The 14,250-nt window shown below is 51.8% G+C and overlaps 2 protein-coding genes across 3 annotated transcripts in view; one reads left to right on the forward strand and one right to left on the reverse strand.

The window, feature by feature from the left end:
• The window catches only part of DET1 (DET1 partner of COP1 E3 ubiquitin ligase), a 92,485-nt gene extending 87,827 nt beyond the window's left edge, over positions 1–4,658 (forward strand). The window contains exon 10 of the transcript XR_006203334.1: positions 3,773–4,658. The gene's annotated coding sequence lies outside the window, so the exon portion shown is untranslated. The remainder of the gene's footprint in view (positions 1–3,772) is intronic.
• Positions 3,209–14,195, reverse strand: MRPS11 (mitochondrial ribosomal protein S11). 2 transcript variants are annotated; one of them, XM_042941052.1, is made up of 6 exons: positions 13,929–14,195; positions 13,621–13,743; positions 8,243–8,341; positions 5,347–5,476; positions 4,285–4,350; positions 3,209–3,591 (listed from the first exon to the last, which is right to left on the reverse strand). In XM_042941052.1, the coding sequence occupies exons 1-6, from the start codon at positions 14,069–14,071 to the stop codon at positions 3,484–3,486; spliced, it is 669 nt and encodes a 222-aa protein (XP_042796986.1). In that variant the 5' UTR covers positions 14,072–14,195; the 3' UTR covers positions 3,209–3,483. The 2 variants fall into 2 exon arrangements, with proteins under 2 accessions (XP_042796986.1, XP_042796985.1); XM_042941051.1 differs by having other exon boundaries at positions 13,870–14,186.
• Positions 14,196–14,250: the final 55 nt, after the last annotated feature.

The raw sequence follows: 14,250 nt of genomic DNA on the forward strand, positions 1-14,250 counted from the left end.
TGCTCTTCCTCTTCTCTGGGCCACTGGGCTTCGTTTAGGGACCTTTGCTCTTACAGCCTTCTTCTCTGTCCCCTTCCGACTTCCCTTTGTGGCTTCAGCATTAAGACGGACAACTCTGTCTGCAGCTCATAGTTTCCTGCCTTAAACCTCTGGGATTCTTATTTCCAGTTGATCTTAGACGATGCTACCTACCCAATTTCATCGCCTGTAAACAGCAAGTGTTAAAGTTCCTAATGTTGGAGTTCCTTCTTGTCTCCTGCCTTCTCCACACCCACCTCCCCTTCTCCGCATCTGCTGAACCTACCCTTTATTCTTGGTGTAGCCACAAGGTGTTTGACTCCTTCCGTAAGCTTCTCCCTCCGTTTGTCCTCCTATCCGGTCTGAACCCCGGGACCACCCCCTCCATGCCAACCAAGCTACACCCAGTAACCCGATGATCTCTGACCCCTCCACCTGGGCTGTGTTGCCTTGCCAGCTTTCCATCCTAAGGACACAGTCTGGTCCGGTGGCTTCTCTTGCTTGCCATCTCCCCCATAAAGCCCTCCCTTCCGTCCCTGAAACTGAGGGGGCCATTCTTACACTCAAACACCGAGGCCATTCATGCCTCTTTTCTGGAACTTCTTTCTGATTTGGCCCCGTGTCTGTCTAGCTTCCCCAGACTGTGAGCTTCATGCAGGACAGTCATGGCATTTCTGTTCCCCCGGTGCCCAACCTGTTTGTGCACAAAAAAAATAACCTATGTTTGCTTAATTTGGTTGAATGGGTAATTTCTGCTTGGGGCTGATACTACTCAGATTTAAAAAGCAGTGTGTCTATCCACTAGAGGAAAAACGAATAGAGAAAAATAATAAGGGAGCCCAGGGGGAAGGCATATACGCATGTTTTGTGGGTTTTTTTGAATGGACGTGTCAGGGCAAGGTTGCAGGCAGAGGTAATTGGAGAATGGTTTTCCTTAACGTGCAGGGATGTTCTGCCAGCGTCCAGGTGCTCTAGCATGAAGCAGGCTTATTTCGGCGGTGACGGTACATGTCAGTGTCAGGTGATGACCTTGGCTGGAAAAAGGGAAAACACTGGGTCTCTGCGGAAAGGAGAGAAGTCGTATTTGCCCTTCTGCCTGCGTGGGAGCAGAGAGGCTTCCGTGACGGAGCCAGTCCTGTGCCACCAGCTCGGAGGCGGTTAGAGCAAAACTGCAGGTACCTCATAGACAGTCGGGGGCCCTGCTGCCCGGAAACGAGGAAGTTGTCACACAAGCTGATGCCGACACTCTGCTGGTGCAGAGTGGGGACCCCCCGCCCAGCTCTGCCTGTTCTCTGCCCCCAGGAAGGTGCGAGCACACGGCCCGCCTATGTTCTCAGGACCGTGGGGCCTGATGCTCGGAAGGGTTTGCAGCCGCAGGGGACGGGGCGGCCAGCAGTTCAGGTCAATGGTTAACTGCCTTACTAAGTCAGACTTGGGTGCACGCGCTTTAGGCTTCTCGGGGGTGGGGGGAGGGAGGGGTGGGGAGCAGGTCTTTGAGAGGTCAAGACCATACTACAGTTTAAGAGAGCACCGGAGCCTGGCCTGGCCTCACAGAGCCTGCACGCCACGGCGTGCACGGAGCGCTCACACCAACGTGGCGTGCACCCTCCAGCATACCCTGACCGTGGGCTCTGGAGGCAGTGCCAGGCATCTGTTTCTGGACCCAAAACCATCGATCCTTTAGGGCCCCGGTGTCCTGTCTGTGCTTGCAGGTGCTCCTGGGCGTGATCTGTTCAAAGCCCTGCTGTGATTAAGAGAACGTTTTCTAAAACTAGCGTACAGAGGACTGCTCTTCAGGAAGGATGGGGACCACCACTGTGGCCTGTGAGGCTGAGCCTCCGGGACCGAGGCTGCGTCCCCGCGGCCAGGTTCTGGGAACCGTGCTTCCCCCTGCCCCTGGCAGCTGCGGGTGGGAGGGCTTCCGGCTCTTGCCAGAACGGGAACGCGGCCGTGTTCGTTCCCTCAACCCCGCCCACACCTCTGTAGAGAACCTTCGTTAAACTTCTCTCTTAAACCTTTGGAACCATTTGTTTCTTGCTTGGGCCCTGCCTGATAAACCGTCCGATGGTCCTCTGCCCACCTGAATAAAGGCTAAACCCCAACAAATCACAGAGCCGTTCTCAAGGGCTGTGTGAGCGCTCGTTTTTTTCATGAATCCTGTTTACGTGCTTTTGCTGAGACAACAGCAACTTTCCAGCAATGGCCTTAACCCGACAAGCCTCCGGTTGGGTTTCTTCAGTCAAGGGTCACAAGTCAGCCTCAGGTCCTTCCGAGGACAGAAGAGAAGGCAGTAGGGAGACAGTTTTTCCTTCTAAACTCACACCCAGCCTGTGGTCTTTCTCCCCTCTAACCCTGCATATCACAGGTGCTTTCCTGTTTGAGACAGCGCCTGTGGATGAAGTCCCAGGAGTTCAGGCAGATGACATTGCTTGGCCGGCTGGGCCCAGATGTGGGACTGCACGGCGCCCACCTCTCTGTGCTCGGCAGGCCCTTCCTGCAGCCTTGTTCACATGGGAGAAACGGCGTGTGTGGACGCTCTGGATGCTGGCCGGCTGTCCAGGGAGGCCGGGTCCCTCCTGCCGGGTCTCCAGACCCCTCACCCTCAGCTCCCGCGTGGTATCCGGGGAGCCCAGAGCCCATCAGCGAGCAGCCAGTCCTGCCTGGGGTTCCCAGGCTGAGCCCACTGGTGTCCACACCTTCTGGGCTCCCCACCAATTCCTGCTCCTGCCCACCCCTCCACCCACCCGATTTTCTAGAGAATCCCATCTTACACCCCTCTATCTCTTCCCTTTAGGGTCCCCCAATCTTGGGTGCTGGGGATGCTGAAGGGCTTGGGTGGGCGTCAGGTGACTTCGCTGTGGGGAAGCTGTGACTGTCCACACTTATGGAACCTGAGCTCAGGCAGGGTCCTCCTCCACCACGGGCGCGAACTTTAGACGTGTCTGCTAACAGTAGGATCTTCTACTCCCACGATACTCCAGAGGTAGGAGGCAAAAAGCCCTCGGTTTGGGGCCCGAAAGGACATACCTGAAACCAATGAGGAGGCTATCTGATAAACAACAGCTCAGACTTCCCTTTTCAGCCTCTGTCTAGGCTCTCACCTCGATCCACGATCACTTTCTCACTGTCAGAAGGCAGCGGGGAACGCTGTTTGCAACTCTGGAAGAGAGCACGCACGAACCACTGCAAGTGTGGAGACATTTTTATTTTTGCAGAGCAGAGGCGGCATTTCCTGGTTGGAGTCTGGGCATCAGCCACCCTGGGGCTCCTCTTGAGTCACTTCTGGGTACCGGTCTCCAGTCGAAGGAACAAGTGAGAAGACCACATAAGGGGGCAAAGCTCTGTCTTACTCCCTGAGGGTCTCCGGCAAGCCCTCCTCTGGAGAGAGCTCTGACAGTGTGCTTTCTACGAGGTCCAGCTGGAGGCGGGACTTGAGGTCACGTTCAGGGGCAGGCTTCCTTTCCGTCACAGCCTCCGAGCCTTCCTGGGGCGGCAGCCATTGTGCGGGATGGGGGTGTTGTCTGTGATTGAGATCACTTCCAGGCCCCCCATGGTCAGTCCCTTGATGGCAGACTAGAAGGGGCAGAAGGAACAGTAGAATGGCATGGTCCCAGAGACGGTGACCCAGCATGTCCAGACGGGCCTTGGAGAGGGCGGGGTGGGGCTTTCATACCTACAATCCTGACTCTGATCTCTCCCAAAGGACTCCCGACCAAACCCCTTAACCACGTCCTCGATGCTTCCATTTCTCTAGGTGCACCGACCACTTCCCACCGTGTGCTTTGGAATCTGACAACTAAGAGTATCTGTAAACCCCAACACCCTGTAAGCATTACGCTTTTGTTGTTTCCTCTGCCTGGAACGTCCTCTGTCTCCCCCCACACCTGGCTAATACCTTGCTATTCTTGAAAAGTCAGTAAAGATGTCACCTCTGGGGGAATACCCCGTGGGCGCCCAACACGCTGGGCACAAGCTTTACCACGGCACCTGCTGTCTGTGCCGAGGGGTCCGTCTGTGACAGCCCCCGGGGAGCACCTTTCTATTCCCAGTGCCTGGCACACAGCAGGCACTCAATAAGTGTCTGATGAGTTAAACTAAGTGATCTGGGCATGCTTTTGAGAAGCTTAGTAGGTTCGAAGACCAGAAAGAAACTGAAGCCCTCATGGAAATCCACCACAGGGTTTTCCCAGTCTCCTGACTCTGCGCTCAAGCCCCGTTTCTCTCAGGAAGGAAGCGCACACCCTGCGGAGACCCCGGCTCACTTACCAAGCGCCCTGGCCCCAGGCCTTTCACCACCACTCGGATGTGGGTCACGCCCTTCCCGGCAGCTTTCTGGAGAGGAGGAAAGAGTGTCAGTGCTCCAGGGAGAGAACTGCTCCATCAGATCTGTTGCTACTGCTATGGACCAAGAGGGTTATGAGCTCCAGGGAAGAGGCAGAACACAGGGAAGGCAGCAAAGGCCACAGTGCAGGGCAGACACCGGCAGAGAGCATGGAACTTGTCAAACCCTAGGTCAGCACTGCCACCTGATGGAGATTTCTAGATATCGCTTCCGTGTTCTCAGGGGAGCGAATGCAGATTTTTAAGGTTGAGCCTAAATACTAAGTAACCCACTTAAAAAGTGTTATTTTAAATTTTAAGGGTTATCATTGAAAAGTTTCTTTCCTGATTATAAAGGCTGTTCATTATAGAAAGTCTGGAAAACACAAAGAAGTCCACTCAACCTGCCACGCAGAGGTCACTGTTAACGCTGGCATATTTTAGTGTATACAGTCTGTCCAGTGGTGGACACTTAACACATTCTGATGGTCATTTATACATAGCAAATACTATTTTGGGGCATCCAGCTTTGTTTGCAGGCTCAAGTTTTCCTTCAGGAAATACTTCCAATTTGGCAGAGTGTGAACCTTTGTAAGGACCGTGCTACGGCAGCCCGGGCACAGGCCGTGGTCCTAGACCAGTTACTCTGAGCGAGGCCCACACTCTGGATCTTAACTGGCTCTTAAAAACGTGGGTAATACTGAGCATCTTCTGAGGAAGGATCATGGAAGCAGAGTGCCCGCTGTACAGCAGATGGTCAATAAATATACAAATAGGCGCACACTGCCAATTTGCTTCTAGAGAGGTCTGCAGCAGTTCACAATCAGATTGGTACTTCGTGAGAGAAAAGAGGTCCCTTCAAACTGCCCCCGATGTTAGGGTATCGAACAGCAGTTGGCAAACACCACTGCTCCTGGGGGACTAGTTCAAGGAGAAGCTCCCTCCCAGGGATCAGGCCTGCACAAACCAGCACACACCGCAGGGGGCGCCAGAGAGACACACGCTTACCGCGGCCGCAGCTATGCCTGCTGTTTGTGCGGCGATGCCGGTGCCCTTCTTGGCATTCCGGAATCCCTCGGTGCCACAGGACGCGCGGGCGAGGGGCTGGTGGGCGGCAGAGACCACCTGGATCTGCGTGCTGGGAAAGCAGGGAGGCACACAGGACACAGCACTGGTCAGGGAAATAACACTAAGCCAGGCCCTTGCACGCCTGGCTGAGAAAGAGAAAGGCACTCGACTGCTTGCCCTCTGAACTTGTCAGATGAATGTTCTGAACTCCTACAGGAGGCGTCAGGAAGGGTCCCAATCACCCCCTGAACCCCATCAAAATCTGACACGTCACAGAATCTAAGGACAGCTCAGGTATGGACTGCATGTGTGTGTCCTCCCCAAACTCATGTTCAAATCCTAATCCCAAATGTGACGGTATTTGGAGGAGGGGACTTTGAGAGGTGAGTAGGTCACGAGCGTACAGCCCCCGCGAGCAGGGTCAGTGCTCTGTTTTATAAAAGGGACCCCGAGAGCTCCCTCACCCCTTCCATCATGTGAGGACACAACGCGAAGCCGGCCACCTGTGACTCAGAGGAACTCTCACCGGAACCCCACCGCGCTGGCTCCCTGATGCCCGACTCCAGCCTCTGGAACTGTGAGGCATCCACGTCTGCCGTCTAAGCCCCTGTTTGTGGTGGTTTTAGTAGGCCGAGCTAACACAGGCTGTACAGTCTGGAGTGGGCAAGTGTCATCCAGAAGGGCGGAACGTTTCCCTCCTAGTGTCTTCCCTGTGGCCAGTGTCTAGACTTGATATCCCTGTTTGGCTTTTTTCCCTAAGAAGTTAGATGTTTTATATCAGGTAACTTAAAAAAAAAAAACCAAAAAAGGCTTTTGTTAGGGGAAGTTTTAAATATACACAAAAACAATAGAAAAGTATATGAACACCCATGGGCCCAACACCCAGCTTCAGGAATTATTAACCCATATCCAATTTAGTCTCATCTATAAATCCTGCTTCCACTCCGGTCTTCCCCCACGATGGGTTATTTTGAAACAAATCCGAGACCCAACATCTCATTGGTAAATATTTCAGTATTTAGTTCTAAAAGATAATGACTTTGAAAAAAATACCACAAAACCATGATCATACCTTAAAAAGTGAGCAATACTACCATATTGGATAATTTTTTTTAAGTAGGCTTCATGCCCAGTGCTGAGCCCAATGTGGGTCTTGAACCCATGACCCTGAGATCAAGACCTGAGCTGAGATCAAGAGTCGGACGTTTAACCAACTGAGCCACCCAGGCGACCCTCCTGTTGGACAATTTTAATGCTAATGACACTCTGTTCCATGACCAAAAGACTTTTTTTTAGAGAAGTGAACCTTTTTTTATGGTCATCTCTAACTGACTTCGAGAAATAGTTAGCCATGGGTGCCTGGGTGGCTCAGTTGCTTAAGTGTCCGACTTTGGCTCAGGTCATGATCTCGCAGTTCATGAGTTCGAGCCCTGTGTCAGGCTCTCTGCTGTGAGTGCAGAGCCGACCTCCCTCTCTCTCTGCCCCTCCCCTGCATGCGCGCGCTCTCTTTCTCTCTCTCAAAAATAAACATAAAAAAAAAGAAATACTTAGACATACTTATTTCCCCTCGGTCAACACTGCTCTGCTTTCTGGCCTGAAGGGGCTCAGGGGACCCTAGGCGGCCCCGGGTTCGGGCAGTCTGCTTGCTGGCCTGGCTATGACCCTGTTGGCCCGGCTACGAACTGCCATTTCCCCTGGCAGGGCTTCCTGGGTTTTCTGTACTGAACAGAGCACAAGAGAGCTGCCTGTCCCTGACACAACTTCAGCAGACGGACAGGGTGGGCCACAGAGGCTCGAACAAGCACAGCTAACCCACGTCCTTATTAGCCTGAGAGGGGGAGCCAGAAATCCGGCTGCTCTCATTTTGAGCTTATCAGACGAATGCTGGGTGAATCCTGCAGCGTCTCACGTGTGCCCCACGCCCCATCCCTGACCACCAACAGTCTCCCGTGTGGTGCTCTGAATCGCGTCATGGGCAGGCTGAGACCAAACAGTGACCCCACCTCCATGTGGGGGCCTGGCCTGCAAAGCTGTCCTCAACGTCAGCAAGGCTTCTGTTGCCATTACACAGCCGGGAAGTCCCTGGGCACCCACCCGTCAGCCACTCAGAATACTAGTCTTGTCACATTAAATCACTATTCTTGTTTAGCCCTACAAGGTGAGAGGTCAACGCACAGTGGCCCAAGGCGAGTACTTCAAAGGGACAATGCTTATTTGGAGATGGACATTTTGGTTAGTTTGTAAATAAATTGCATACTCTTCAACCGCCTCTCTCATTTATGTATCACCCATTCGCTGTTCCCCATTGCACAGTAACACTAAACAAACACCTCAATAAACACTCTCTCCAGCTCTGGAGCAGAACCAGGAAATACTACTCCCAAGAAAGGCAAAGAAAGCTTATCAACGTAGTATGCCCAACCTAGTTCACACTCTCGTGAAATCTGAATAAACTTTTTTTGACAGCGAGAGGGTGCAAGTGAGTGAGGGGCAGAGAGAGGGAGGGAGAGAGAGAGAGTCCCAAGAGGGGCACAGAGAGAGAGAGAGAGACGGTCAATCTCACCCGATATGGGACTCGAACCACGAGACCATGAGATCATGACCTGAGCAGAAGTCAGAGCTTAATGACTGAGCCACCCAGGCACCCTGAATAAACTTTATATAAAGACAGAGGTGGATTCCCCCCAAAAAAGGAGGGAGGAGTGCCGGGGGGGGGGGGGCGTGTTCATCAACACTGCCCTGTGGAACTCGGCCCTCCCTCCCCGCCGGGGTTGCCCTCCCCCACGAAGGGGACAGAAGCCCCCACGAGACCTGCCCAGGCGCTCCTACCACTTACTTGTTGTAGGATGCTTTAATGTGTGCGATCGGGATCTCCTCGAATTTCTTTCCTGCCCACCTCAGAGGGCTCTCCTGTCCTGGAACTGGAGGGTAAATGCTGCAATTAAAGAAACACTTTAGGTGAATCCTGATTTTTTTGTTTTAAGACCACAAAGAACAGCAGTCTGCCACCCGGACCTGCTCCTGTGGCAGCTGCCCCCAATCCGTCCGGTGCCACTGCCGTTATGGGTGAACACCATGCTTCAGTGGTCTTTTCTTGTGTGCTGACTCTGGACACTCCTAGTGAGTTTCTGCTAGGAGAAGAGAATTTCATCCACGCTCTTGACCCTCCCCCATCCCTTCTTGTACGATCAGATCTCTATTTTCAATTCTCTATGGGCCACTCTCTGCAATTAAAAAAAAATAAGGTAAAATCTCTATTTCTGGTTTTAGGTGGCATCTTGACTCTCTATTTAATAAAAAAAAGACAATATAATATCATTACTATTAAAAAAAAAAAAAATAAAGCCAGTATCCCCTATGAGAGACATCAGCATGCCTTTTCTGTAAAGGGCCAGATAATAGACAATTTAGGGTTTGCTGGCCATGAAGTTTCTGTTGCAACTACTCGGCTTTGCCGCTGGGAGTACAAAAGCAGCCACAGACCACGGTAAATTAATGGGTGGGACAATGTTCCAGTAAAATGTTATTTATGAAAAACCAGGAAACTGGCCAGATTTGAGCAGGGGCCCAGTTTTCCAAGCTGGTTGAATAGCAGAATCACGTGGTTGTGATGCCTAGGCCCCACGCCTGACTTCTGGAAGGGGCCGAGAATCTATTTCTAAAATATCCCTGGTGAAGCAGATACGAACTCAGGCTGAGAGCAGTGACCTAGACGTTGTGTGGGGCTCAAGTTTTTTCTCTAGCTCAGTCGAATCTGTCCTCTGGCCATCTCTAGGTCAGTACTCTTATTTGCAGGTGGAGACACGGAGGTACAAACAGGGGAGCAGGGTGAGCAAGGGAAGCCAGGCTTTGGGCTTAGGAGACCTGCCTCAGTTCAAAGCTCTGTTCACCATGCTGTGCTTTCTTTGTTCAAACACACACAGCTGTGACTCAACATTCCAGACCTGAGTAAACCTACTGCTGTATCCCGCCTACACGCAGGAATCAGACGGTGTTTGTACCTCCCACAGCCTCCTGAAATCCAGTGGATGCTGGGTTAGAAAATACTCTACTAGAGGATCACGGTCCTGCCCCGGAGCCCCACCTGCTTTCCTAGATAGTTTCAAAAAACAAAACAGAAAATAACACAACGGTATTCAAGAGTTACAAGTGTGCTCCCTCCTGCTAGGGCAGACTTTGGAGGTGATTCAGCCCCTCAGCAGGTCACTGGCTTTTCAACCTACAAGCCAAGACGGATGTAGGATGTGGATGAGGCTCTGCGATGACATCAATGTTTAAAACATCATCATTTCCCCTACTGGCTTGGGGTCCAAAAACTTAAGGCTACCCAAGATTGAATGTACCAGTGCACTGCCTTTTATACACAGCAAGGGTTCTCAGCTAGGGAGGGTTTGGAATGTGAACCATTTTAATCGAAGGCACGGACAAGATCGGGCCTCTAAGCCAACCAGGTCCACTGTACAGATGAATGAGTGGTTCACCGCAGGGAAGCCCAGACAAAGGAAAGACAAAGCCTTCGGGTGCCGGTCTGCAGCCTCTTCACACCCGTCCTCATACCAGGGAGAGGGAGAGAGGCCTGTACACACGGCGTCTCTTTGGAAGGGTGGGGACTGAAAACAGCCGCTGCTCTCTCTGCTGAAGGGCTGGAAAGTGGGGGCGGGGGGTCTGACTTCCACTGCAAGCACCTGAGGCATGGGTGTGTGCTGGGCCCTGCATGCCACCAACCCAAACTGACCCTGACAGCCTGGCAGGTGCTGGAACCTGGGCAGGGGAGACTGCAGTTCCGCTCCTGGATAAAGAAGGCCTGGTCTCCTGCTCTTCAGCCCACTTTCTCATTGCGGCTGGAGAGGATTTTTTTTTAAATGTAAATAAATGTAGAAAAACGCAGAGGTCATAGCTCCTGTCTCACCACTCCTATCATAATTGTATGTATGGTATATACGGCTTCTGTTTCTTGACCTCCTTTTCTCCAGTGACCCTGTGTCCTCTATCCTAGCCTGGCTACTTACTCCTGTGGTCATACCTGGCCTTTGTCATTACCACGTCTGCAGCCTCATCACCTCGGTTTCAAGCACCACTCAGGCCACCGGCTGCAGGCGCACCCGCAGAACCTCACGCCGGGAACCCTTCAAGCCCACTGATTCTCCCCACTCGTATGCTTCCCCCCCACCAAGGCCTTCACTTCTCTCCTGTCCTCCAGTAAATTCCACCACCGGCCAATCATTACAATCACTCCCTCGCGTACCCCTTCAATCCTCTGCCTCCTCTCCATCGTACCCTCCTGGCAAACCCTAACCCCGGCCGACCCATCTCTGCAGCCATTCTGAGCCTGGGCGTGCATTTGCACAGCTGACTAGAGAAAAATACACACCAGTGTCGACTGGCCTCTCCACGTATCATGGTTTCTCAACTTTAGCACTAGTGACATTTTGGGCAGGACAATTCTTTGTTGGGAGGGGCTGGCCTGCACGCTGTGGCGTGTACAGCAGCGTCCTCGGCCTCTACCCGCTGTCCCTCCAGTGTCCTGAGTTGTGACAATCAACAATGTCTTCAGATACTGCTAAAAGTCCTTTTGGAGGCCCAATCGTCCCAGTTGAGAGCCGCCGCTTTATTTTAATGACTTCTGACATCAAGTGGGCCCTCAGCACTGCCTGGCGACCGGCTCTGTATGCATGTCCCCAGTTCAATTATCCTTCTTCCACTCTCCTGGATGATGCTTTATACCTTCCTTTGTCTCCTTCAACCTCCGCCTGCTTTCTGTTTCCTCACAGCCAGCTGATGACCTTGACAGGGAAATACAGGCAATCAGAATTTCTGCCAGCTTCCTCTACCAAACATCTGTGCCCACAATCTTTGCCTTCTCTCCTCTTTGGATGCTCCACTTGTGTTAGCCTCTCAAGGACACCACTCCAGCAACGTTTCCACCCCATATCCTTCCCGTCGGTAAAGCATGCTGTCATTTCCCCAACCTAAAAACAGACAAGAACCTCTTGATCCCAAAGCCTCCCGGAGCTACTGCCCATGTCTTGATTCCCTCTTAAAAGAACTGACTGTACTTGCCGTTTTTTTCCATCTCCTGCTCTCCTTGAACCCACTCCAATCAGACTTTAGCCCTATGACTCCACCAAAAATGCTCTAGGCAAGGTCACTAACTAACTCACGATGTTAAATCCCATAAGCAGATCTGCCATCAACACAGTGACTTACCCTATCGACAACATCTGACACAGCTGATCTCTCTGCCCCTGAACTACATTAAAAAAAAAAAAAAAAAAAATCCCTCTAGGTTTCCTCACTACTCTGTGGAATGTCCTTCTTTGTCTCTTTTGCTGGTTCTTCGTCATCTCCTAAATTTCTAAACATAAGAAGACTCCAGGTTTCAGTCCTTGGACCTCTTCTCTTTACCTACACTTATACTCTTGATGACCTTGTACAGTCTTGTGGTTTTAAACACCATCTATACGATGAATCTCCTAAATGTGTGTCTCTAGCTCCAGCAGTCCCCTGAACTCCATTTCTAAAAGCCTACACTGTATCTCCACTGGATGTTAATTAAGCACCTCAAACATAACCACCCAAAACCAAACTCTTACAATCTTCCTGTCTTAGGTACAATTCCACCTTTCCTGCCGTTTAGGCCAAAAATTTTACAGCATTCCTTCATTCCTCTCCTTTTCTCACACCTTACACGGACACATCCTGTTGGCGTCACTTTCTGTGTGTTCCACCCAGACAGCTGTCATCCTGGTCCAAGCCACCATCATTTCCTGCCTGGATTATTTCAATAATCTTCTAATCGCTTACAGGACTCCTCCCAGTTTCCATCCTTGCTTCCCTATAGTTCAATATCAACACAGCAGCCAAAGGGACTCTTTGAAATGAAGAAACATCATGTCAACCCTGTACTCAAAGTTCTCCAGCGGCTTCCCAACTCATTCAGTGTCAAGACTGAAGTCCTCACGAAGTCCTACAAGGCCATACAGATGCAGCACTGCATGCCTGCTGCACCACTCACCCCCTTCCCCCATCTCTTGCATTACTCCTCACTCCACACTGACCTTCCTACTCTTCCTCCTGGACAACAGACACACTCTCGCCATGTCATGTCCTCGTGTTGTACGTATTTCTTATTTATTGGTCCCCTATCCATTAGAACTTAAGTTCTATGGGGGCAGGGTTTTGGGGTGTTTGGTCACTGATGTGTCCCAACACCTCAAACAATGCCTGATGTTGCTGAAAGACTCCAGCAGGATCCTGGCTTAAATTCTTTCAGCGGCTCAGGGTGAAAGCCCCACTGTTACAGAGAAGACCTCAGCATTCTTACTCCTTCTTTTGCTGCCCTCCTCTGCCATCACTCTCCCCCGCCCCCAAACATACCACGTCCTTTCATACCGATGCCTTTACACAGAATATTAGCTTTGCCTAAAATGATCCTTTTCACATTGTCCAGTTGAACTCCCGTTCAATTCAGTTCTTAGCCCCATATTATCTTCCTGGCAGAACTTGCCTGATTTCCTCAGGAGTGGGGCATCCCTTCCTTCACACTTCCAAGCAACCATTTCTTACCTCCAGTACACTACTGACCACATTACGCTGAAAATTCTTGCACATCTGTCTTTCCCAGTACTCTGGGAACTGCTTGTGCGTTAGAATGATCTTTTGTATCTGTGTTCTCAGCACCTAGCACAGTGCCTGGCACCAAATAGGTTTTCAGTAAACGCGTGTTAAATGCATGTGATGGCACACAGGGGTGGTGGCACTGATGGAAAGCAAGGTGCCAATCCCTAGGGCTCAGCACAAAAGCCACCTTGCACCAACGCAACAATCTACACCACAGCCTAGAGCCTCCTGTCCCCCCAACCCCCCGCCCCGCTCCCCCGCTTTCTATTTTGTATCCGAGCCCAGGGAAAATTGTTAGTCTGCCAGGATACCCCTCAGAGGGAAACAAGGTGACATCTACTTTACACCTCCGACATTCACTCATTCATTCATCAGACTGTTAACAGAGCATCCACTTTGTGCCCAGGCGCATCTCATGTGATCCTCACAGCGTCTCTCGGTATCCTTTCCATTCGTAGGCGAGAAAGCTGAGTCTGAGAAATTAATTTGCATAAGGTCCCAAAGATGGCAAGTGGCAGAGTTGGGGATTGACTGGTTCTCTGACTTTGGTCGGTGGAATGGGTCTTCTGTGGGCTAGACTTAAGTGGCGCTCACCTGAAGCTGCTGCGGCTCGGAGCCGGAGCGGCCGCCTTCTCCTCAACTTCCTGCTTGGCCGCCGCATCTTGTAGCTGCCGGGCGCCGGTGCGGATGGTGGAGGCTGGCGCCCCAGCCACGACCCTGCGGGGAAGGAAATCTCGGTGAGGTCCAGGCCTAACGGCTACTGCAGTCCGGGCGGCTCAGGGACACGGGCAGCAGCGCAGTCGCGGGGGTAGAGGTGGGTTCGGAGGGGGTGATCATTCTTACCCGGGCGTCGGTGACCGAGCCCAAGACCACAAGAGCCAAGACCCCGTCTTTCGAACCACCTGCATGACTTGAATTGACCCCTGTCAGCTCCCGTCCGCGCGACCCCGGAAACTGGCGTAGTTGGAGCGGCGCCAGCACCACGAGCGCTTGTTGGGGGGGGGCTTAGAAGGAAAGTCATCTCATTCCTCTTCGAAGGGTTCATTAAAGATTTTTTTGTTCCAATTTAAATACTCCGCAATAACTTCAGTTTATAGTACCAACTGGGAGTGTCTTCCCTTTTCCCTAATCGTCTAACATGATATCTTCGCTCACCTCCCCCCCATATTGGAATGGTTCGTTCTAGTAGGTCCCGGGACGGAGCTCTTTCCGTCTTGCCGCTGC

Source organism: Panthera leo, chromosome B3, assembly GCF_018350215.1.
Source record: "Panthera leo isolate Ple1 chromosome B3, P.leo_Ple1_pat1.1, whole genome shotgun sequence".
Taxonomy (NCBI): domain Eukaryota; kingdom Metazoa; phylum Chordata; class Mammalia; order Carnivora; family Felidae; genus Panthera; species Panthera leo.